At 42.0% G+C, this 25,639-nt stretch overlaps 1 protein-coding gene across 1 annotated transcript in view; it reads right to left on the reverse strand.

Annotated features, from left to right (window-relative positions):
* Positions 1–1,175: 1,175 nt before the first annotated feature.
* LOC134867692 (cytoplasmic protein NCK2-like) overlaps positions 1,176–25,639 on the reverse strand; it is a 31,417-nt gene continuing 6,953 nt past the window's right edge. The window contains 4 exon segments of the mRNA XM_063888445.1: positions 1,176–1,488; positions 2,625–2,807; positions 2,809–3,398; positions 9,820–10,061. Coding sequence (XP_063744515.1) covers positions 1,294–1,488; positions 2,625–2,807; positions 2,809–3,398; positions 9,820–10,045 — 1,194 coding nt within the window. The 5' untranslated portion in view covers positions 10,046–10,061 and the 3' untranslated portion in view covers positions 1,176–1,293.

Here is a 25,639-nt window from a genome sequence, read left to right on the forward strand (position 1 = left end):
GGGCTATCCGTTCTTTATTTGTTAATTATAAAAGTCAATCACTACAGTCAATCACAAAGTTGAGTGATGTTCTTTTTAAAGTAAAATGACAATTTGTTCTCACAATTCTGTTTTCACAAGATTCCCAAACATGTACGTACCTTTGAAAAAAAAAAGAGATATTATTTTATAACCTGTTTGCAGGAGCATATCAAGTGTAGTTACTCAAAAGTCTTACCAAAAATGATGATTATTTCTTAGTTATTCAGTTCAGTCAGTATCCTACTGTATCTATAGACGCATACCGGAGAACAGGACCTTGTTCATCGTGACACGATATAAAGCATGGGCACAGAGCTATGGATGAGCGGTGAGTGCAGACCTGGAGTCAGTACTACGGGTACAGGGTGGCACATTTGGTTACATTGATAAACATTCAAACTCTACAGGAAATCAGAGGTCTCCTATTGCAATAACGCACCACCCGCTGCCTTTTACAAATATTACAGGAAGTGTTGTATCCAGGTTCAACAACATCACTAATAATGACTTGGTTTGTGGAGACGGAAGTAAAAAAAAAAAAAAAATCACAAAAGGGGAGAGAAGTCATGTAGGGGAATGATGGAAATTAGGAGAAAAAAGGCAAGAGAGTGATTCTGGTCACTTTGTGAAGTCATTGTGTAGTTCAACCTCTGCAGAGGAGTTTTAAATTATCTTTAAAAGAAAAACTGAAGAATGAGTTTTAAAATAAAGCAAGAAAATAAAACAATGGGCAGCAATAAGGTCCGTCAGAGTCCGGACTCCTCTGTGAAATGATTCTACTTCCTGTGTGGATTAAGAGCAATGGTGTAACCTACAATGTGCGTGGCATTAAATGGACATTATGTACGACATCAGCTGGAGAGCTCGACCAAACAAGGCCTCAGGCGTTCAGTTAGCAGCAGATGTGGTCACTGCACATGTTCACATCCCGGAGACAGAGGCTCATTAAGCACTGTGCCGTGAATACAGGATGTGTTAGGGTGAGTTTGCTGACACAGCGCTCCTACATTTGTTGTTAAAGGCTGCGTCGTAGAGCTATACAGTTCACCTGATCACCAGGAGGGGGCGACAGATGACACTGGAACAGCGAGAGGGACCAGAGCTAAGGCTTGAGTTAAGACAGTTAGGGGGTGGCATTAGTATCATGTTGTGTGTGTGTGTGTGTGTGTGTGTGTGTGTGTGTGTGTGTGTGTGTGTGTGTGTGTGTGTGTGTGTGTGTGTGTGTATTTGTGTGTGTGTGCGAGATCCAGTGTAGGTGGGAGGGTGTGTGAATCACAGCAGCGCTTTGACCAGGTACAGCTTGTCTCCGTGTTCGCTGGTGAAGATGGGGGCTTTCTTGTAGTGCTCCACCAGCTCGTCGATGGAGCTGAACTTGCGCTGGCCGATACAGAACACGCCCTCCGTCTGCTGCACCTTAAAGTGCTTATTCTTACCGGACGCCTTCAGAGACACGGAGAAGTCGTTGGGCTGGAAAAAATAAATAAAAGAGGGGGACAGTTGTTGAGGTGGTTGGAAATCTGAGAGAGGAAGCATTGTTTTTGAAGGAAAAAATGCTAAATCTAACACACAGATGTTAAAAAGGGACAGAAGACTAAATGCAATTTAAACAGACTGCTTTAATCCAGCAGGTGGCGGTGTGTTACCACATTTGGAAACTATCAAACTGTAAACTTCACTACTGCCACTCCAAAATGTAAAATACCAGCTTCTTAAGGAAACATCTATTAAATATATATATATATTAATAAAGCTCCAGCAGTCATTTAAAGGTCTCCTGTTGAGTTTAAGTCCTCCTGTTTAGCCAACATGAAAACAGAACCTGAAAATCCTCCTGCTGTCCTTACATCAGCTGCATTATTTCCTCATGAGCTATGTAAACAACAACTTCTTCGTCTACAGAAAAACAAGTTGGTAGGCTGCTGAAGATTTCAATACCGCAGATACCAGTCATGATAGTCCTAAGGGATCTTTTAAGTGAATTACAACTCTGCTCACCTCTCTGACGTGTCTTTAATGACTCAACAATTCAACACGGGTCATGATAATGTCTGTCCAACGTGTATATTTAATAAAGGGTAGTTCTCATTATAAAGAGCTGCTGCGGCGTTCACCTAAATGTGTGTACTCTGATTTGAATTCCTTTATCTGCATTGTCACCGTGATACAACATTTTGAACTTCTCCTTTCTAAAAGTCTTTAATCATCATCAACCGGCTGCTAGTTTTCCTCCCTGGTCCACTTTCTGATTTATTACATTCAATAGAAGTTCTGTTATTTTACATGTTATGTGCTGGTGGTTATCTTAAGGTTTTAACCATATTATGTCAACTAGATGTAGCTGTCATTTGTGTGTCTGACTGACTTACGAATAATAATTGTATCACTTAAAAGATTCTCTAAAAGGTGACTCGTAAGTGAGAGTCCCTTGATAAATGTGTCATAGTCTTCCCTTTTTTAAATCCATAAATTAATTAAGTTGGCTCTTGTTTATGGTAATGCAGAAATATTTCTACTGAGCTTCCCCTTCCACTTAAATGTATAAAAAGACCTTTTCTTTCTGCCTTCTTGATGCCACTCCACCATGACATCACCCTCAGACTCACCGATGACTCGCTGTCTCGCACGAGGAAGTCCCCCTCCTCCCCCCTCTCGTTGAGGATGGTCTCGGCTTGGTATCGTGTGACGTTGCCGTAGTACCAGTCCCGCCCGGCGAACCTCCCCGAGCTGGCCGGTGCCACGGAGCGCTTCTGCGGGGAGCTGGACATAGGAGGGGGGCAGGTCGGGCCGCTCGTCCAGCACCACCACATAGTTCTTAGGCACCAGGCCCACCATGCCACGCGAGTTCTTACACCTCCACCACTCGGGGTCATTCTCCGGCTTCTCCACCACCTCCATCACCTCTCCCTTCTCAAAGTTCAGCTCCTCCTCCGTCACAGAGCTGAAGGGGTAGAGTGTTTGCACCAGATGGAGCACCGCAGCGCCTCCTCCGCCCGCTCGCCCGTTGGCCAGCAAAGTCCCGCGCCCCTGGTAACTCTGCGAGAAGTCTCCCTCCTCCCGGTCGTCCGCCCCACCCATCTCCTCCAGGACGTAGTTTGAGGGAAACCAGCCCACCCGGCCCTCCTGGCTGCCCCGCCACCAGCCGTCGCTGCACTTCTCCATCACCACCACCGTGGAGCCCTTCATCAGGGTCAGCTCGTCCTCCCGCTCCGCTGCGTAGGCGAACTTGACCACGGCGGGTATGTTGAGGTCGTAGATGCGTTCAGCAGCTCCTCCTCCTCCTCCGCCCCCCCCACTGCCGTTAGAGGGGAACTCTGTGTCTGAGCTCGGCGTCGGGGAAGCATCTCGGGCGCTCGTCTTCCTCTTAGTTTTACCCAAACCTGCAGCACAAACAGAAATAAGAAGATAATGGTCATACAGATTGATAACCAGATTCAGATTTTATGCCTTAATATTTTATTTCCACCTTTTCTGATATTTTATATTTATTATATATTTTTAAATCCTTTTTTGTTTTTAGAATACATTTTTACTTTTAATTTTTTCTGTATTAACTGATTTACACTTATTTTTTCTTCTCAATTTTTTAAGTTATATTGTAAATTGTAACATGGACTAATTGATTTTCGGACCATAACTATTAACACAACATTGACATATCATCACCTCAAAAATTCAATCTGATACGACAAATCATGAGCAAACATATACTTATTTATATATCTTACAGATTTATGTCATTATTTCAGCCATGCTATCAACATAGCTCTAGAGATGGCAATGTCAGTGTGTCAGTCACTCCACCACCAGTTAGTTAGTTAGTTAGAGACATTCATTGTTACAGGTCAGTGGTTCAGAGTGAAATGTTTCCTGTTGGAAATCTCAACAACTATCATGTGGATTGCTTTTTATGTTTGTGTAATATTGTTTCTTGACCTCCTTAATGCTCCACATTAATACCTGTTTCCTTGGGTTTCTACTGAAAACAGCTGCTTGATGATGGGAAACCTAACAGTTAGCTCGGCAGTGTTATATTAAAAAAAGAAGCTGAAAGAGACCAAAATGCTAATGGGAGCTGCAGACTCAGCTGATTATTCTCCTCAGGGTTGTCCCTACAAGCAACCCCTTTCACGAGCACTCATTTAATCCATGGTAAATATGAAAGTATCGATTGAAGCAGCGATTTGAGATGTAGAAATGAAAAACATTCGGTTGGTGGTGAAGGGCTGTAATGACTGAGGATCAGAGAAAGGCCTGAGCTCCACAGGGAGCGGAGTCCGTTTAGGTCAGAAGGAAACTAATTGAGGCTGCAAGTTGCACTCATTGGCCCTCACAAGCACACACACTACTTAAGAAATAAAGGAAACAGAATATCCTATGTGAAACCTCTGTGGTGGAAAGACCGATCAATACTCCAGATAACAGAATTAACACAGAGGTACAGACCTCCACCTGCACCGTGTCCTTTCACACAAAGACTTAACAGTTCTTTGTCTGGTTGGGATTCTGTGTACACACCATCTACACATCTATACCAATCAAAAAGCTGAAAATAGATGGTGTAGACAGGGAATGAAAAGTGGAGCAGGCAACATGGGCTTGATAATGACAAGATATCCAGGATAAAAGCTGGCTGCTGTCTAACCCGTCTCTGACTCCTCCATCTCCGTGCTCTTTCAAAGACGTCTTTAAACATGTTTTTGCACACTTCAATTAGGCTCTAAGTTTCTAAAGTCTCTCAGCAGAACATACCCAAGAAGGTCCCCCCTTTAAATCCATGTTAAAATAACGATGATATACCGCGTGGCTGACAACATTTAAAGCGCTCACTTGACGGTTGAGCTTCTAATAACTGAAGTGAGTTCCCCACAGAGCTGCGCTGAAATGCCACGGAAATGTCACTGCTGAATACAACATTTACATTGTTGGAAAAACTGCTGGGTTCACTCAGAGTAGCATGAAACTTGTTGGCGGAGGGAAGAAGAAGAGGAGGAGAGTTGTGTGAAGGAAGACGAGGGGTCCCTTGGCAGCTGTTTCTCACACAAACAGTAGACCAAGCACATCAGAGGCCACAGCTGACAAAAACGCAAAGAAGACGGAGGATGAGACGGGAATAACAAGCAGATCATGTTTATGGATAGCAGTGTGTGTGTGTGTGTGTGTGTGTGTGTGTGTGTGTTCCATATCTCCTGACTGTGAGACAAAGACTCTTGGGCCTACTTCAGGGGGTTTTCTACGTTATATTAAATTCACTTTCGCCGCAGTGGGGTAACAAAGAGTAACACAAAGGCAGGGGATACACTCACTCAAGCAAAGGGAAAATACTTTTATGCACACACACACACACACACACACACACCTTTCCTGCTCTCTCATTTCCACTTCAAGGCACTGGCCTGCTGGTTGGCAAAGCAGCAGGATATATTCCCTCCGCCCACACACTCAGTCCCAACCTTCACCTACCGCTTCATCTCAGGGAAGGAGGGTGGATTGTCAAACCCAGAGGACATCACCTCAGAGGGAAGTGAGTTGATGAAAACACGTTGCAGCATATTGCTTCACTGTAAAGCTTACATTGGAGGGCAGTATTTGTGGAAATTGCTTTAATACATGCGTCAACACTGTCCCGCACGGACCAGCAGACATATAAAACCATGCAGTGATGTAAAAGCACAGCCCGGCCTCTGAATGAAGAATTAGCACTGATTTAAAAGGAGCACTTTGAGGGAATCACAGACGAGCTATGTGGCCTTTTAAATAACCCTAGCCATGTTGTTCTCTTCTCTGCATTCCTCAAGTGTCACCGGGTCTATACTTAATGCATTACTGTGTGTAAAACCAGTCAAACCTGCCAAAAGCCCTGTGGGAGACACATGAAAATGAATTGGAAAGGCTAAAAGCAAGCAGCCCACATGGAATGACAGTTCAGCATTTGAGGGCACAAACTATGCATGAGAGTTAATATTAAAAGGTTCACATTTCATATTTTAGAGAGAAAAATGTTTTGCTTTACTGGAGATGAAGAAGACTAGATGGTAGGAATGCTGACTGTGCACACCTCCCTGTTGATGACTGGCTTGTTGGTCTATGGTAACCCTCCCCTAACACTTCTTTCCAAACACTATAAGGAAAATACAAAAACATGACATACAGCTGCTGTTAAAGGTTTATTTGTCATGTGGAACTTTCCTGCTTGTTCTAGTTTTGTAGCAGGCTTTCCATGTGTTGCAACAGATTTGTCAACAACCTGAGACATTGAGAGAGAATTGCGACTCCAAAGCAAACAAGGGTGCAACTTCTGTTAGTGCTGACCATGCAGAAGGGTGAAGAGGCTACACACAGTTTTGGCAGACTGCAATTTGTCACGGCTATTAGCGGATGGTCACTTTAGCATACCAGCATGATCACAATGAAGGTGCCAACATGCTGGTTTTTAGCCGCTTTCTACCTTAGCATGCTAATGTTCGCAAATTAGCACGAGGCAGCAGAGGTGAACGGGAAGTTTGGTCTTAAACACAAGTTGACCTGCTGTTGGAGATAACACCAAATGAAATGGCAATCCACATGATAGTTGTTGAGATTTCCAACAGGAAACATTTCACTCTGAACCACTGACCTGTAACAATGAATGTCTCTAACTAACTAACTAACTAACTAGTGGTGGAGTGACTGACACACTGACATTGCCATCTCTAGACCTATGTTGATAGCATGGCTGAAAACTTTGTAAAGGCGTCAGTGGAATCACACAGGGGATATTCGATTGTTTATAATGTATTTCTCTTCGACTAAACAATCTAAAACATCTGTAATTCTTATTAAAAAATACTAATATTTACTGAAATGACCTCTGACACCAGCCAGGCTCTCTATATTTCTCATATTAGGAGATACTGTCGATCACATATTGTACTTTCACACAGCAGCACATTTTTTTGCCTCTTTTCGCAGCTTGTTTAAACAGGAAATGGGTCTATTTTTGCTCAACACTTAAAATAACTATTCATTAGAGAGCAAAAAGGGCTGCAGCCAGATATTTAATGCCTTTTGACCCACGGACAGGATGAAGTGCTTTTAAAATACCTCTCATTCGCTGACGCACACTCACACATCGTTGCCGTGTACAAACTAAAGGTGGACAGAAATGCAACTTGCCACTTCGTGAGGCTGAAGAGCACTGGCCCACTTTCCGCAGCAAGGAAGACCTTTGCTGTTCTCGTTCACCCATTACTGTCTTTATTTTCTGTTCAAGGAAACTGGGGCACAAAGCAGCATGGAGCCATTTACGAGTCAATTCTGCCTGGATGGAAGTGGATGTTACAACTGCATTAAAGAACTATAAATAAGGACAACAAATAGAGGTAAACGCAATCACATACTATCCTCAATACAGAACTAAGTTGAGTAGCAAAAGACAGATCCAGATGGGATGAAGTAATCACGCTGTCAGCCAATCAGATTCAAGTGTGTGAGTACCTTCCATTAGTCCCTGATCTCACCTATTGCTCATCACCTCATCATGAAAATGTTCTCCTTTATTGGATTTGATCAGGCTTTTAACACCAAAGAGCTGCCGACTGAAACAAAACTACTTAGTGTGAAATGGAACTAGGCCATAATGTTATAGTCGATATATAACCAAGTCAGGGACAGAGAGGTAATCCATCAGTGCAGCGCCGCCATTAGGCTGCTGATTTCGCCACTAATCAATCTACGAGTGATAAAAAAAAGTACACAGTGACAGGGAATGGGGCTGATGGGAACAGTGGGGCAGTGGGAGGGTGCATGTTGTGTCTGCACACAATGATCCCTGCTGAGGGTGACAGTGGCAGGCTGTGCCATGCCGGCCCACATAGCACTGCAGATTCCCCCCCGAGGGCTGCTATCCACAGAGCTGAGAGGAATCAGCGATCATAAAATCTCCATCTACGCTCACTTCCTGCATCTCAGAGCCACACTGTTACTATTTACATCTCCATTGAACTGTAATCAGTTTGAACATTTCTCACGTATGTGTTTCTATCCACCCCCCCCAGCTCTGTCTTGCTTTCTTTTCTTCTACTAGGATGACAAAAAGGGGCAACTGATGCTAGAAATGTCAAAACAGATGAATTTCTGTGCCATCCCGCTCTTTTCCTGCGTCAAGTAACTAGGGCTAGCTTTTTTTTTAAAGCCTACTTTCATTCTTGACATGAACTACAAACACTTCCCAGTTTAGAGCACATCTTTACTCGCTGGTTCCCAAACATTGTAAGCCGAGCACCACTTTGGGAGACGCAAATATTTTCACTTCTAGTCCCAGAGTGAATGATTTATTTTCAGCACAAATCTATATTTAAGAAGTGAACCCTTATGGAAACATACTGTAGTAATGAGCTACTCACACATTCAAAACAAAGAACTGTCAAATAAAATCTGATCATCAGTGAAGAAATATAGAAAGTTAACCTCGGCAAGCATTATCTTTCAATACTGCATACCATGGACACAGAGGGGTCAAAACTCAAAGCATTTAGATGTCATTATGTGACAAGTTGCATAATTATGTTTGTACTACTATTATTTATGACTTATTATTTGTTTTAAACATGCATCAAACAGGTAATACTTTTTTTTTTTTTACATTGAATGCCATTCCTGTTTTTCGATTTGATTTAACACAAAACAATATTTGAAACAAAGACAGGTTTATGTCCTATATTATAGAGGGACCTTTATAAAGACATCATGGAAGCCCTCTCGTTATATGGGTTTAATATGCATCTCATTTCCTTATACTGATTATTTTTATAGCTGGCTATACAATATTTTTTTGGAGTGCCTTAATAAAAGTCAGTTCAGATTTAGTTTTTGCTCTACCAAATTCCATATATAGATATCAAGCTATACCCCTTCATTCTTCCTCAGATGGTCCCATAGGTTGGCAGCTAAGGCAGTATACACAATGTAATGTATTCGAGTCCTGACTGTGGACTGAGACAGTGTGCTGACAGCTGAGAGCAGCAGACAGCTCCACAGGATCCCAGCAGACACAGCGAGGAATCATTTTACGTCTCCAAAAACTGCACAAGCACACACACACACTGACCACTGCTAACAACCACAGTGTAGCTCCTCTTACAGGCAGTGCAAAGAGTTTCCACTTCTACTGAAAATAATTGTTCCACATTAAAACTAAATGCCGGGGGCAGCTGTGGCTCGGGAGGTAAAGTGGAGGGTCGACGGTTTGATATACAGCCCCTGAAATCATCATGTTGAAGTGTCCTTGGGCAAGATTCTGAACCTCAAGTTCTGTCTGAATGTTAGCAACAGGCACATTGCATAGCAGCCTCTCACATGAATGCTGTACCCTTATGATGTATAAACGTATTAGTAAATTAAAAGCACCTTGAGCGGTCGCAAATAGTAGGTAGCGCTATATGCAGTTAATTTACCATGAACCCACCTTGACATTGCAATATCTTTTCTTAGCTGACCCTTTTATCAGAATCTAAATACAATCAGCATTCAACCTTTCAGATACACACTGAAAGAAGCAAGAATCCTGCAGGTCCATTATCTATCAATAAGCTAACCCATTTTAAGTGCTATACTCGATTTTATGGGGAGCTTTTTCCTCAATTTTAGAGCCAGGATAGCAAACAAGGGTGTGTTTTGATGGGGTCACCTGACGGGAGTAATTGAATGCAGAGAACTTGGGCGGGTTGGAGACCAGTCGAGCTATACTCAGTAGTGAGTTCAAGAAGTCAGGCAGTAAATTCCTCCACAGGTCAAAATCCACACCTGTTCATTTCCTCTTACCCAGTGTGTCTTTGATGTTCTTCACCAGCGAGGCTTTCTTGAGGCTGTTCTTGCGCTCAACGTAGTTGGACGGCACGTAGCCCATCTGGTTTCCGGCGTTGCGGACTCGCCACCAGGTCTTGGAGTCGTCCAGCAGGTAGAGACGCTCGTTTTTACGGATGTCAAGTTCCTGGTCCTGCTGGGCCGTGTAGTCCCACTTGGCTACAACAATCACCTCCTCCGTCATCTTTCATGGAGTCCTCCTGTGGAGAGGAAGAGGACTGTGGTGAGGCAAGGAGTTACACAGGAGGAATTATCACAGGGTAAAGCCATTTGTAATCATTATTTCAAACGACCACTAGAGGGCAGAAAGGCGGCTCATGGGAATTTCAATCAATTAAGAAAGAATTGATTATTAAGGAATGAGGTTAACGAATGAGTTTCCAACTGGATTTATTAGGTAATATACATTTAACAATGAGGCAAACTCACAATGAATTCTTCTTCAGTTCATAATTAACTGAGGAGCCATTGTGCCCAAGACCCATGACTGAATGACTATGTATTATACCACATTCATTTCTCTGCATATTACTTATTTCTAGTGTAAAGGGTGATTTCAAGGTGTGTGTGTGTGTGTGTGTGTGTGTGTGTGTGTGTGTGTGTGTGTGTGTGTGTGTGTGTGTGTGTGTGTGTGTGTGTGTGTGTGTGTGTGTGTGTGTGTGTGTGTGTGTGTGTGTGTTCAGTGCAGTGACAAGTGACAAGTCATTACACATTAATCCACATCCATCCATGCACACACGATTTTTAAACCGCTTATCCGAGCTTACTGTGGGCATCAAACAGGACACACTGGGGACAGGTTGCCAGTTTATCACACAGTTAAATTGCATAACCTCCCTAAATATGAGTGTGAAGTTTGTGGTTGTGTTCACTGCCTAAATAAACTGGCACTTTGGGAACAGATTATCTCACATTGCTGACCCCATGATCTTCTGTGTGTAACAGTTATGAAATAGAGGAGTCATATTCATAACACACACAGATTCACACAAACACATATTGTGTGCTACTATTGTCTTTGTTTTAATTTGCTTCTAACATTCTTGCTATAATAGTACTATTTTTGCTAGGTTTTCTGCTTTCTGTGTATTTGTATGCATTATACCAAAGCAAATGCGTAAACCTAATTGGTAATACAACTTCTGATTCATAAAACACACCCCTGAAGGAAGACACCAAGCATAACCAAGTTTTGAAAACATGGTGAAGCCAACAGGTTTTACGACATTTGCTTTGAAAGGGAACATTCAGCCCCTTCGGAAAAAGCTTCTTTGGTAAAGCATCAGACAACAGAAAATCATGTGTCCATTCTACGTTCTCTATCTCTCACACACACACACACACACACACACACACACACACACACACACACACACACACACACACACACACACACACACACACACACACACACACACACACACACACACACACACACACACACACACACACACACACACACACACACACACACACACACACACACACCTATCAGCTTTGGAGACAGACAGAGAGCGATTACATGCTCTATTTCACAGGCCTTAGGTGAGGTGATTTGACATTGGTTTGCCGGACCTTAACTGCAGAGGAGTTGCATGCATCCGTTTACAGGACGGACGGACGGTGGGGAGGATTGTCTCTTTGGAAACATGCGTGACTCCATCGGGAAAGTTAGATGTAATTCAGTTTCTGTGGAAAACCTCCTCCATAACAAAAGGCGACTCACGGCATGAGAACTATCTGCAGAATCGATTTATTTTTAGCTCAGAGCCTTGTAAAAAGTCTGCAGCTGGAAACAAGATCTCTGGAATAAATAAAAGGAAATAGAAATGATGCAGATGAAAAGAGGATCTGAAGATAAGGGGACATTTAAAGACACAGAATGAATAGTCGTGTTGTAAAGCTTTTATGTCGGTGATTGCACGGTCTGAATAATCAAATAAAACTGTCTTCTTCAGATCTAATCTCGTGTAAGGCCATCAGGAGCTTTTGTTTGACGCAGGAATTTATGGCAGCAGCCTCCTTCGGGAGCTAAAACTGACAGATTTAATATCCTCAATAACACAATTACATATAACGCACGCTTTTTACTGAGCCGTTTAATAATGGAGATGGATAAGACATTTGTTTTAAAAATGAAAAACCCCTCTTTTGATAATGGGAAGTGCAAGAGAAAGCAGGTGGTGGAGCACATCTATATTCATGTGCACAAAAATAAAGATTTTTCCACAGGCTAGACACGAGCAGAAAACAGCAGAAGACATTTAAGATGCAGGGGGATTGTAAATTCTCTTACTCGCATTGTCATTTCCATTTTATTCTTTAATGAGAGGGCAGAGCGCAGATAAAGCGTAACCACAGAAGAGAATTATGACTCATGAGCAGTGTTGCTGCACAAATTAGACCATATAAAAGATTCCATTACTGCTGGAAAGATTGATATCTTCTGTGTTAGCTACATCGTATAAAATGCAAAGGATGGTGGTGGGGGGGGGGTTTATGAAGCAATGGCTGTTTTTTCAACCCAAGAAATTGAATTCCACTTCAATTAAGCTACAACCACAGAGACAGAGTACATCGCTGAATACATTCCTACAGTTACAGGGGGGTGTGACACTGCATGAGAGAGTCCGATAACCTCTCTCTGTGCAACAAGCAGTCAGAATGCAGTGCAACAGCTTGTGTTCTGCTCCTGTGAATGTGCCTCTGCTTGCCGTCACTAAAGCTGTCAAACTGGATTTCTGCGCAGGCCGGGACAGGGACAGCAGATTGGAGGGGGGGGGGGGTTGCGCAACACGCCGCGGGATGTTTATGTCAAGTTCGCCATGAGATAAATTAGTCCAACTTTCCATTTTCCTGCTGACGATGGAGGGGTCAGTTCAAAAGACAGGACGAGACAAGAAGAGCAGCAGCTGGGATTCTTCAGAGGAAGCAGAGGGACAGATTTATGACAAGATGAGGAACGGTGACGTCAGCTCCTCCAGGAGACGGGAGGAATGTGAACGTGCTGCGGCCTCTATCCGCCTCAGGCTTCAGCTGCTGGATTATGCCAGGCTATTACTTTCCTTTCCTTTTATTGCCTTTATTCCTCCTGGTGAGGATAGATGAGTAAACCCCAGTGAGGCCTGTTGGGAAAACGCTGCTCGGTATTTAACTGTCACTACATATGAGATATTGAAATACAAATCAGAAATGTCAGTGGTATTGTTTCCTGGCTTAGTTTGGGATTCTCTACTTTTATTACTTTCCTATGCAGCAGAGATTTTAAATATTCTTGCTGCATGCAGATTAAAACCCAGGCTTTGCAGCTTGAGGTCACCTTCACACCTGTTGTTCGCAATTTATTTATTTCCCCGGTGCCTGATCTTCTAGACCTCCTATAAAAAGAGCAGTAATCATGAAGTCGTACAACATATGGAGCCAACCGACAGGTAGAAGATTAATTGGACAGTTTTAGTGAGGTCATCCTGTATCATCGGTGCAACGTACGGAGACAAACGGGAAACACCGGTGACTAAGTGCAGGGTGTGTTACACTCAACTGAACTGTTTCATTTTCTTCTCTACTCACAAAGAAATAAGTCATATTTGTTTTTAAGAATAATGACAACCAGGTGTGGAGTTGAGGATCTCCCTCTGGAGGGAACTTTGGGATTTTAGTCTTTGCAGACCATTTACATGCACACAAACCTACAACACACTACAGGAAGGTTAGGTGTGAAAGCTTCACAATGAAACGCTTTAACAGTCTTTCCAGCTTGGTGTCATTTATTTCCACTTGACCCGATGTAAATGAACAGCATAACATAAATAGCGACCCCCCTCCAACCCATTATACCAATTTCCCTGTCTCCTTGACAACCTTGCTCATTAGACAGCATGATGTAAATGCCACTACGAATCAAAAGCATCCTCCTCTATGGACCACTATGTATGTCAGAGTGGCAGCTATAACATTGTCCATTCTGGTGCCTGCTAATATGCACTCACTCCAGGCATGCCGATGAAATCACTTAAAGCTCTTGTTTTTGTTCTTTCAACAGTGGGTAAAAAGAACATTTCATAATGCGTTTGTTTCTTTAATCAGAGCCACTAACTTGGTTCCCTTGATTTATATCACATAGACAGATGGGTGAACATAAAACTATTTTTTGTGAGCGTAAAAACACACACAAAGGAAAACAAACAGCTTTGGGAGGGACATGGTTGATAAAAAAAGAGAAAAGCCTGAGAGCCCATGGTCCTCCTGACCCCCCATTCCTCTACTGGGAGTTAAAAGAGGAAAGAGGAGCGACAGACTGCTGAGCTGGGTTTCAGCGGCACTTCACAACCGAGGGGGGAAACGCTCTGAGCTCTTTCAACAGCACACAAAGAGAAAGGGAAAGTAAAAGAGGATTATAAAAAAGAGGGGATGTTTAAAGAAATACGCTTTCTGTGTTTGGCATTCAGGGCAGAGGCAATTCACCCAGTGGGGGGGGGGGGGGGGGGTAGATTTCCACCTCCCCTCCTCCACTCTGTTTGCAGTAGCTGCTCCTCACAGGAAGGAGGACTGCTTCACTCTCTTCTGGCAATCAGTGTCTCAAGCACTCGGAGTGGACTGCACAGATTGAAACATGAAGAAGCCTCTCCCTCTGCTGCAGCTACTGAGGACAGGGCTCGCATTTAGAGAGGTCTTCTTTTGCAGAGGAATGCATCTCTATCATTAAAACTACAACACAAGAATAGGGCACGATTTTGAATGAGTTGTTTGACTGAAAATATATAAAAATGATCATCGTGGATTTTTTTCTTTTTGTAACGAACAAGGAATTCTCAGAATGTTGACTTTTTTAGAGATGTTCTTATTTATTTATTTTTTTACAGAGACAGTCGCACACAGAAGATATGTTCAGAAATTGAACATTATTTACATTAAATCTGGATAAACTAAAAACCTACGTACAGTATCTGCTGCGGAGTAAAAGCGGATGAGAGGCAGCTTTGTGTACAGATGTGGGGGACTGCTGAAACTGAGCTGACATAAATAACAACAACATGTTATCAATTCTGTTTTACTGCTGGTTTCTTTGTCTTTATGTCACTGGTTATTAGGGCTGGGGGAAATAATCGATACAGAAATGCGCCATATCGCAATATATCGTATCGTGGCTTAAGTATCGTGATAGTATGGTGAGGACTCTGGTGATTCCCATCATTCACTTTTACATATTTTGCCTTTGCCAAATAATGCACTTACTTGGATTTGGATAATGCATTAGTCCATGTTGCAATTTTGCTAAAATGTAGATATAGTTCAAGTCCTAGTGGAGGAGGTGGATGAAGTGCCTTTTAACACACAGTTGACCATTTTATTCCACATGTTTGGCTGCTGCTGCCAGACTTTCCCTTTACAAACAAAGCACATAGGGTGACAGCAATATTGTAAAAACAGGCATTGGTTTACAGCCGTCTCTCACACACATACGTTACATGTGCTTTCACACACTCCTGCAACTGAGAGTGTGGTATATGAGCTCATCTGCCTCACTGCGATGAGGTTGGTGGTTGCTCATCTTTAGCTTCGGGGGATGCCATCAAAAAAAAGCCCCAAAAACCAGACAAGGACGTCTCAAGCACAACACCCAGAGTTTCCCCGCTGTCGGCTAAAAATAGGTCTGAGATGAAGGAGCACCGAGACCGCACAGATAGAGGCAGGGCGGACATCACCACCACAACTGATAGCTGCACATGTGAAGCCGCATAATCAAAGTTAACTATTGCAAAACTGTACAATGTGTGTACACGTGACTGTGCTCTTCAAATCCAGCTGCACATTTGAGATGCAACAATAAATTGACAAATTGATTGTTTTTCTAGTTAAGCGATCATTAGTCTTTTTGGGCAAAACATGGCCGATAATGCGGTTTTAAAGTCTCCCAAATCATGATTGTGTTTTTTAATATCAATTCCTTTGTTTTTAGGACAGACAAAACAAGACATTTAAAGACATGACCATGGACTTTGATAAACCGAGAGACATCCGTTACGGGGCTTTTTACAGACGATCAATCATGTCAACAACTGGGAGATTAATGCATAACGAAAATATATGTTGGTAGCAGACCTACTGTATATACTTCTGTTTGCTCCATGTGCATCTCAACACTTCAGACTTTAGCTGGAGTTTTATTTCAGTCTCAGTGAGATTCTTGCTGCTCTGGCAGAAACCCTCCTGATTGTTCCCTGGAGTCTGAGCTGCATCCCAACACTCAGCGCACAGAAGGCTTCGGCTCCACAGAGGACAGTACTTCTCAGAAGAACCAAATTATAGCCGGCAAATTACTCATATTAAAAGCCTCTAATGTGCGGACGTTAGTAAGGGTATTGATCTGTTCTCATTGAAAAGGAAGCTTTTAGTAAAATAAGTTGTAATCAAACCTCAAAATTCAAGTGCTGAAAGCTTTTATTAGTCCTCATCCGGTTTAGTTATTCTGTGCTCACGTTACAACATTTTATAGCCAACAAAATACATGTTTTACGACTGCATTTTGTTGAATAGCTTGTACAGGTGCTTGCCTTAGGAAAACATTTAACAGTTGAGAAAGATTGTCTATTTTTTTGGGTAGAAAGTCTGGTTTACAATCTACAAAGCAATGAAAAAAGGAACGTTTTACAGCAAAAATCTAAAAAAATACCAAGCTTTAGTGCACCAAATGTTAGCAGCCAAATTAAACTTCTGAATGCTTGTGTGTGTCATTTCTAAAAGGAGATTTCTGAACTGAACTTTTAACTGTTGTCCGAACAAAACAAATAATCTGAAGACGTTATATTAGACTAATTGTGAAGGGTGTTTTCTACTATCTCCTGATATGCTATAGGCCAACGATAGAAAAAGAACAAGAAAAAAAGACGATGAAATCAATAAGTTAAATGATTTTTCGCTGCCCTCTTGCATTGGTTGAGTGTTTGTCCATCTGAAATGCCGCCTGTATTAAGAGCTCACTCATGTCGGCCAAGCACTTTCTCACACTTCCAGAGACAGATGCCTTAAATCCTAACTTGCCTAAACGGACGATGACAGAAATGTGGAATCCCCTCCTTCCTTTAGCTGGCCTTTCCTCCCCCCACTGCTCTTTACAAGCAATTTTTCACATGTCACTTTCATTTTCTGTCACTGCTTCAGCCCTCCTCTCCTGGGGGAAGCCAACATTGTTAAGGGACTATCCATGACAACAGTCGCTGGGTGGTCCCGTTTTCACTGACATCTGACTTTTATCCCCTTCCTCTTCGATTTTCGATATTCCTTCACAAAGGATCAACTTTCAATCCACACAAAGGGCGAGAAAAGGCTCTGCACGCACAGATCTCTTTAACCAATGTTATCTCGGTTAAGATCACCACGAGTGTTAGCGTCACCTTTATGTATTGCATGAATCACGTGCCGATATGTATTTGACAGCAGAGTGACAGTGGGATATAATCGTGCGCATCCCTGTTATTTAATCCTTTGCATCTCACATGATCTGTGCAGCAGATGGTAAGTATTGATGTTTTTTCTGCAGAAACATCAACCGTCCCTAATCTGTTAGAGATCACATTCTACGAGTTGCTGTTTTAATTAGTTTCTGCCTATTTTGGGACACAGAGCAGTGCATCATGGCAATGTGATGTTATTATTCCATCGCAATGATCACATGGAGAGATGATAAACAACCTCCCTCCTGCACTGCAGTTCTTACGTTATTCCTCGTTTCACTTCTGCCCTAAATAGACAACTTGTTGGTTGTCTATTTCCCTTCTCCTTGATGGCCACTTTACCTGCTCCCACTACACGGCGCTGCTTGTTCACTTTGCACACCTCCCTGCACTCTGAACACACAGAGAGTCGTCTCTCCTGGGCAGCTTGTAGAGTTTATAACAACCTCTCTCTGCTGCAAGCCATCAGCTATTAGCATAATTTTCCTCGTGTCTGTTTATCCATTATTGCATCTTTGTTTCAGGAGTAAAAAGGGAAGAACTGTCTCTATTTTTAACTCTGTGTGTGACAGTCTGGAATCCATGTCCCCTGGCACAACAACAAAAGGCAAGCGCTGTATTGCACAGCAGGGCAAAATGAAGTGAACACGGCTTTGATGTACAATGCTGCGTTCTCCCTGGAGTACAGGAGACGGAGAAAAACCCGCGGTGATGTTGTGTTTGTGTCTGGGAAAGAGAGGGGGAGTTCAGAGAGAAATAAAGCACGTGTGTGATAAACGGGTCACTTCCAGGTCAGATAACAACATTTCAGCTGTGGCTGGAAGAGCTACTGTATGCGTTTCGAATTAACTTTCCTGACCCTTCATCTTACGAATATCTCAGACTTTCCGACTGTTTTCTCTCTCAACGAGCAAATCTATGTCCTGTCAAAACATGGAGAGAAACCCAACAGTGAGCTGGTAGTTTTTTCTTCACCTGCAGCGGGGGGTGATTTTAACAAGACCATCCAACACAGAAAGTGCTGCAGGCTGCGCAGAGAACAAGAGACGCTCTGTGCCATGAGTTGAGTATTTTGAGAAACATTTCCACACTGGCTCAGGGACTTTTGTTGAGTACGAGAAGCTTGTATAATCAAGACAAAATAAAATGCCTTCAGCAACAGAAGCTCTCCATTCCAGCGTTTAATACACCCCTATGTAATCAATAAAGTCAATGAAGTCCTCCTGAAGCAATCAGGAGCACTCTGCAGAAAGAAGATACACTATGAATGTAAGGAGTGATCAGATTTAAAGACGCTCTTCATGAATGAATAACCGTGCGAGTCCGGCCAGTGAAGAGTATCGAGACTACACTCATTATACATCTGCAAGGAGCAGGGCGATGGAGAGAGCCGCAGTGATACGGTGACTAATCAGGCACCGCTCTACAGCTGTCCAAACCACTTACAGGGAATCTGACAAGACTCCAATTTTGATATGGAAATGAGGTTATTAATGTCAACATATTTCCATCTTGTATTTCAGAGGAGACTTCTGAATTGATCACATGAAATTAGGAACAGATAATAACTTGCAAATATAAACACTTCGCTAATGATGCTACTTTGCAATGAGGCCCCTGCTGCTCACTTTACCACACCAGTGATAATATTGGTTAAAGGGATACTGGGTTTGAAGTAGAATACCGTGGGCTCATTCAAAAATGTGTTTCATTGTTACTTAAACACACATATTATATATTATATTGGTCCGGGCAGGATTATAATTTCTAAGCCTAAAGCATAATGTCATAACAGGAGGTGACATGTAGTTTAGTTGCCATTTGCTACTCCACCCAAACCAAAACTAGAGGACTTGGTATTAGTGCTATCTTGTAAGTCTGTAGAGCTGGTTTTTTTTAACAATTGAAGGGTCTGATTCAAACCATCACTGCTTAAATTTCCTTCCATGTGTCAGATTTTCCCTGTCTCTGAATACATCTGTTTTGATTGCATCTTGGCAAAAAAAGCACTTTATAGAGTTAGCTTGGGCCTTGTAACAAATTCACCAGCACTTACAATGGCATGACCTGCTTGAAGTGAGTATCTGCATGTTTCCTTGTTGTTCGGAGTTGGATTCTGTAGGTTTTTTGCACTTGCTGTAAGTCGCTTTGGATAAAAGCGTCAGCTGAATGAAAGTAATGTAAACATGTAATGACTTTTTCCCTTCCCACAGCTTCCTCTCCTGCCAACATAAAGTCTCCAGTCCACTGAAGAGCTTCACTGTAGAACAAACTGTTGAACTACACATGCAACCGAACAATAAAAGCACTACACACGACTTCTTGTCTTCTCGCTGTGGATTAAAGCAATCTAGGCCGCATGCACTTACAACTGTCAACACACAAGGGGACCTCTGTGAGAAAGATAATACTGTTTGCTTCTGTTCATGAGTTCCCAACGCCCATCCAGGGAAGCAGAACGCAGCAGCGTGGGTGTGTGTTTTTACTTCTAAATTGTCTTGTACTCCTGCGAGTCTCCCAGCACTCTCGCTCTTCATCTTCACCGCCCTGACAGCTCCTCATCTTAAGTGGACACAGGCGGTGCCTAATCCGTAAAAAACAAAGTCATCCTGATTATTTTTAAGGGGTCAGTTGACTTAACCCACAAAAGATAAATATTCCCCGACTATGTTTTGTGGTATCTAGTCATGCAGAAAAGGTTTTGGTTCCATTGCTTTGGGATTTAAAATGTAGTTTGTGGTGCTCACCACAGTGAAACATTGCATTAAAGCACTCAACAGCAATGTCTATTTTCAGAAAAGATGCTCCAGTTACTTTGAATAATCCACAGGCATCAGTTTGGGTTTTTTCTCAGAATATGCACGGATTAAATTAAGGACAGAAAAACAAAGCATTAGTGAGAGCGTTTACTCCCAAATGACTAACTCTACATTTCCTGCAGGTAATAATATACATCACTATGCATCTGAGAGGATCCCTGCGAGCAATTAATTATAGGAACTGATTTTATCCTAATGAGGCAACTTGGGAGGATAACTCAACAAGACATGTATACTGTAGAGGTCGTGATATCTGCACAATTTGCATGTTAAGAGTTAATTCCCTTTCTGCTTTTTGATTTATGTTTTGAATATGCAGGCTGTACCAACACTGGTGACCCTGTGCTGTATAAGGAAATCATTTTGCTGCTTGATTAATTTCAAAACTACTCTTGGGATAAAATTGCAGAAGAATGTGTTGTTAAATCTAGCTCAGGCAGAACAAAAATAGTCCTCCAAAACTCTTCTTCAACACAAACCAACGTTGACTTTTCCCCAGCTTGAGCTTTACCTTCTCTTTGTACCTTCTGCTCCATCGGGTTTCTCTCTACGCCTCCCTCGGCTTTGGACCTGAATTATTCTCTTTGATCAGGTGAGGTTCCCAAGAGAGAACAGACTGATGTAGCATGAGCAATGCAGAAAGACGGGAGCAGCGCAATGCAGACCTGTTGACTGCTTCACACGACTCCACAGATACAGATGGGGATCATTTACTCGGGTTTACTTACTCAACTTTTGAGTAGACTGTGGTTGGATCTCAAAAGTCTGTGTCCCAATTAAGAAAAAAGGTTGTGATTCGCCATGAATCCATATCCTTACCCTGATTTTGAAGGGGTACAATCTTTTTTTAGGTTCAGTTTTTTCTCACACCTCCCAAAAGCGAGAAAAATGGCAAAAAGAAAACGTACTAAAAGTGAGAACAGGATGAAGGCAGAGGTATAAAAAAACATGGTGACAGAACAGGAACAAGAAAGTTCTTGTTATGTTTAGTGGTTAATCTTACCACTGTTCTCTTTATCAGTTGAGTAATTGTTTTATCGATGAAATGTTTGAAAATAGAGAGAAATGCCCGTGGTCTTTTCCAATTATCGACAAAAACTAAAAATGACTTCCAACTTATATGGAAATATGACAAAGTATCAAATCCTCACATTTGAGAATCTGGAACTACGTTATGTCAATTTTATGAAAGAAAGCCTCTATAAGAAAGAATTGTTAGCATAAGTTGTTCAAACCTCTTATCAAAATGAAGCTGTTGCAGAAGGGGAACCGCTTCTTCATGGTTCAGTAAATGTGTGTTTTCATTTAATCATCCCGTTTTCTGAAGATGAAAAACTAAATTTGATTCAATTAGTGTTTTAAAAAACATCAGTAAAAACCAAACATGATCTGTCTTTAACTGTCACAAGGAGATCAAACAGTCCACAAATGGAGATGATGAGAATTATTAAAACACTTTTAGAAAAAAGACAGGGTCTACTCCTGGGACATTTTTGCGATGCTATTTATTTTCCATCAGAGACTGTTACTTTCCACGACTGACTGAAAACACGGTCTAAATTTATCCAGGGTTTCCAAGACACATGGGAACTCTTTCTGAGGAGCAGAGAGTCGTTCCTGGTATCCTGCTCCGTATCCTGCACATTTGTTTGTCCCCGTTACATAACCTCGTGTTGATGTCTGAGCCCCGGGGGAGATGTTGAAACAGAAATGGCATATGTAAAAGCTACATCTTATTTCCATCTATATGAATCTCATCCATGTTAGTTCTTGTGAGCCATGTTTCAACATCAGCCAAACAACACACTGCAAAACATCTCTGGCTGCCTCCACTCTTTGCCAAACCTCTGAAGAAGAAGTTCACCTCTGCTAGCAGAGGGAAGGTTAAGAGTAAACGTATTGGTACCCACCAAAGAAGAAACACATGAAGACTGAGATTCTTTACTTTCTACTGCCCTTAAAATTCAGCCATTTCAGAAACAGAAAAGCTTTTCTAAAGAGGAAGGGTCTAGCATTTCTCATTTGAACGTGCAGCGGTTAGAAAGCACTCAGGTATTCATTTTGAGTCGTGATTACGGCCACCTGATTCCAACTCCCGAGGGAAATATCCATCTCTTTTGCAGCTAAATTATCATGCTATGCTCACCAGCTAGTTGCTAACGGTGTGTGTCTGCTGTTTGGTGTTGGTCAGGTAGTGTACAGAGGGGTTTTAGAGCTTGTATTTCTGAAAACAGCAGCCTGTTACAGCCTGAAATAAGAGCTATGAGAGCAGTGAGAATGAAGCAAACAGTAAAGCTGTAGGCCAGCACTAAACTTGTTAGTTATAAAGCTCCGTAAAGTCAGGGGGGGCTGGGGATTTGGGTGATAATCCTCTGTAGCTTTATCACTACAAGAGATGAAAAGTTGTCACATTATGTCCAGGTTGTCTTTAGATAAAAAGTTATTGTAAAAAAACTAAATTGTAGCTTCTGTAAGGGTCCCATCTGTAAAAAGCTTTAAGACCTTTGTGACTCTGTAGTACCTAGAGGTATTGCGATCAGGAATGTCCCACCTGGCTCTGTGCTACCTACTTTGAACAAGAACATCGCTGAATCACATGAACAACACAGGTTGCTTTTTTTTTGCCCGTAAGCAAGGGACCAAAAAAAGATAATCTATGATGTTTTCTCGTGTACTGCTCGGGTCAGTGCTTCGGCTGATAAACATTTTAAATACTCGTCCTCCGAGCACTCCTGTTTCTATTATGGTTATCCTACTAAAGGATTTTCTTAGCTTGATGTTTTATGACACACTTGAATGCGGCCGCAGTGATTTTAGAATGGCCTGAGCACAGGAAGGACTTTTTCTGACATGACAAACAACTGTAGTTCTGCCAAGCCAAAACAGCAGATAAGGCAAATATATGTCCTGCAGCAAGTGTATAGGATTGTGTGTGTGAGAGAAAGCATGAAAGAAGAGACTCCACAGGCCAAATACTGTTTGTGTGCAGTCATGAATTCTCAGGAGAACCCTGTGGCACTCTGAGCAATACATCTCATAAATAAAGCAGCCATGTGAGTGTGTATGTGTGTGTGAGAGAGAGAGAGAGAAAGGGCACAAATGGATTAGAAGAGGCCTATCGTATTGCTCCATTCAGCGACTGAATCGACTCCCAGGCACGCAGCGGCATGCAGATTTCAGAGCAAACAGATGAAGACATTATATCTTCTCAGCCTTGATGTTCAAAAATAAATGAACTGCTGGTGTTCTGCTTTTAAATATTAACGAGATGTATCAAATGGCAAAATTGAGCATTAATCAGTCCTCATACACATTTCATGAGCCCTGAATCATCAGACATGATTAGCCGGGCTTTGTCCCAATGTTTGAGAGGCTGGGAGATGGGTTTACTCGTAGAATCATTTCTATATGCAGAGATACTGGTGTACTTTGAGACACTTCACTAAGATGAGCCAACATTTGACCTTGAGAAATACAAATAATAATAATAAACACTGACATTTATATAGTGCTTTCCCAGCCCTTAAAGTCAAAAACACCAAGGGGCTCTTACAGCATCTCGGATACAGTTGTAACCTAACTTAATTCCTTCACAGTTAAGCAGCACTAACACAATCAGCATGCTGGGAAAATATGTTTACAAGCCAATTGAGAATCAAACCCTTCAAAATAGCAGGAAATCATTAAAAATATGTTATTTTGGGGAACACATTGATCCAGAATGCGGGACGTGTCAGGTGAGAGACACTCATCAAAAATGTAAAAGCCTCGGGACTTCTTTGTGAATGCACTGCAGCTGCAGGTAAGGACACAAATGCTACAGATGCTACAGAAAGTACTGAGGGTAAACTGTGAGGGTTTATTCAGAAAAGCAGCCCTATGTTGGTGGGGGGGCGTGGCATGTTGCTTCAGTGGAGGGAAGGAAATGCAGTTTTGTATAATATACCCTGAATGTGAATGCCTATCAGGCGGAGAAAACACTGCATCAGTTTAGAATAAAGGAAGGATTTAATAACTATGGAAATATGTCAGTGGAAAATATATTACCTATCTTTTTTTCTAAACAAAGTAAACTGTTTCTCAGTTATAGTCTACATACTTTAAAGAGGACATATAATACACATTTTCAGGTTAATATTTGTACTTTGTGTCTCTACTGTGACATGTTTACATGTTTATGTGTCAGAGAGAAACTCCCTCTGGAAGGAACTTTGGGATTTTAGCCTTTGCAGACCATAAAAACGATATAACCCCCCCCCCCCAACCAAAAAATAATAATAAGGCCCCTTTAAAAGCAGGTTAACTTAAAAGAAGTCAGAAAAACTCCAGCTCAGGCTCCTTTTAGGTGGACCAGCTGCTCTTGTGAGATTTGCTCAGCTTGTTTTTCAACTGTTGACAGAATATAATCAACCATCCGATGTTATGTTTGTCCCTAAACAGTTCATTAACATACTACATTGCAAAGCAACACACCAAGACTAGTTACATGTTTGCTGAGCCAGGTTGAAATTGTAGGGCTAGGTTATTATGTTAACAGCGCAGGGTTATCCATCTCAGTCAGATCAAAGAGGAGGCTGGATGTCCGTGTGGTGCTAAGCTGTCTCATGCTGTTAGTCCTGCACACAGAGCAGAGACAGAGAGAAAGTATTACCATGTAATCATATCAGATCTCTCTGCACACTAGCGCCCTGTCAGGTCTCAGCGACAATGGAGCTGTTCTGTGCCGTGTCTCGTCTTTCTCAGTCTGTAATTCTGACAACATTGTTTAGCGGCTGCGCTGTGGAAGCAGCAGGGCTGGTGGTAGGTTTTCACTAGAGCTGAATTTCATCCATATAATCCATGCTGTAGTGCATGTGCCAGCAAACATACACTATTGTAAGACCTTCAGACGCTCTCACTTTCCTATTCTCCGTGTGTAGTGTGGACACTTCCCTTAATAACAGAGATTTCGCAATTATCCTGTGGGAATTAAGTTTGAGAAACATTTCCTGTTCTCTCCGCAGGATTAAGTGGGCTGACTCAATGTGTTTGCTCTCCAGGGATTTTTATAATGAGTACAATACAATACTTTTAATTTAAGAGTAGCAATTGGTCATCAGCTGTGTGCTTATAGATCCCATAGACGTTTCACATCACGTGGCCCAGAAATCAAAAGTAAGCACTATTTTAAATCCAACAAATTGCAAAAGCAAGCCTTTCAATGATCAATCGCTGGAGTCACGCTCACCGTGCAGCAGCTGAAAATCCACACGCAATGAAAGTACAGATTCAATTCTAGATAACTTAAACCTATCTCAAGACACCGAACAATTCACAAATGTTCTTTAAAGCTGAAGACGAAACAAAACTGCGAAATGTTTGTATTGTTGCTTAAAAGGTAACGTTGCTTTGATAACAATGTCACGTTGTTCACTCATGCTCTATGACACTACCAGGATTTAGCTCTTGTTTAATTTGTATGGTGTTTTCTAGAAACATATGGTATGAGAGCGCTGATCTTGTATA

The sequence above is a fragment of the Eleginops maclovinus genome, chromosome 7 (genome assembly GCF_036324505.1).
Source record: "Eleginops maclovinus isolate JMC-PN-2008 ecotype Puerto Natales chromosome 7, JC_Emac_rtc_rv5, whole genome shotgun sequence".
NCBI lineage: Eukaryota > Metazoa > Chordata > Actinopteri > Perciformes > Eleginopidae > Eleginops > Eleginops maclovinus.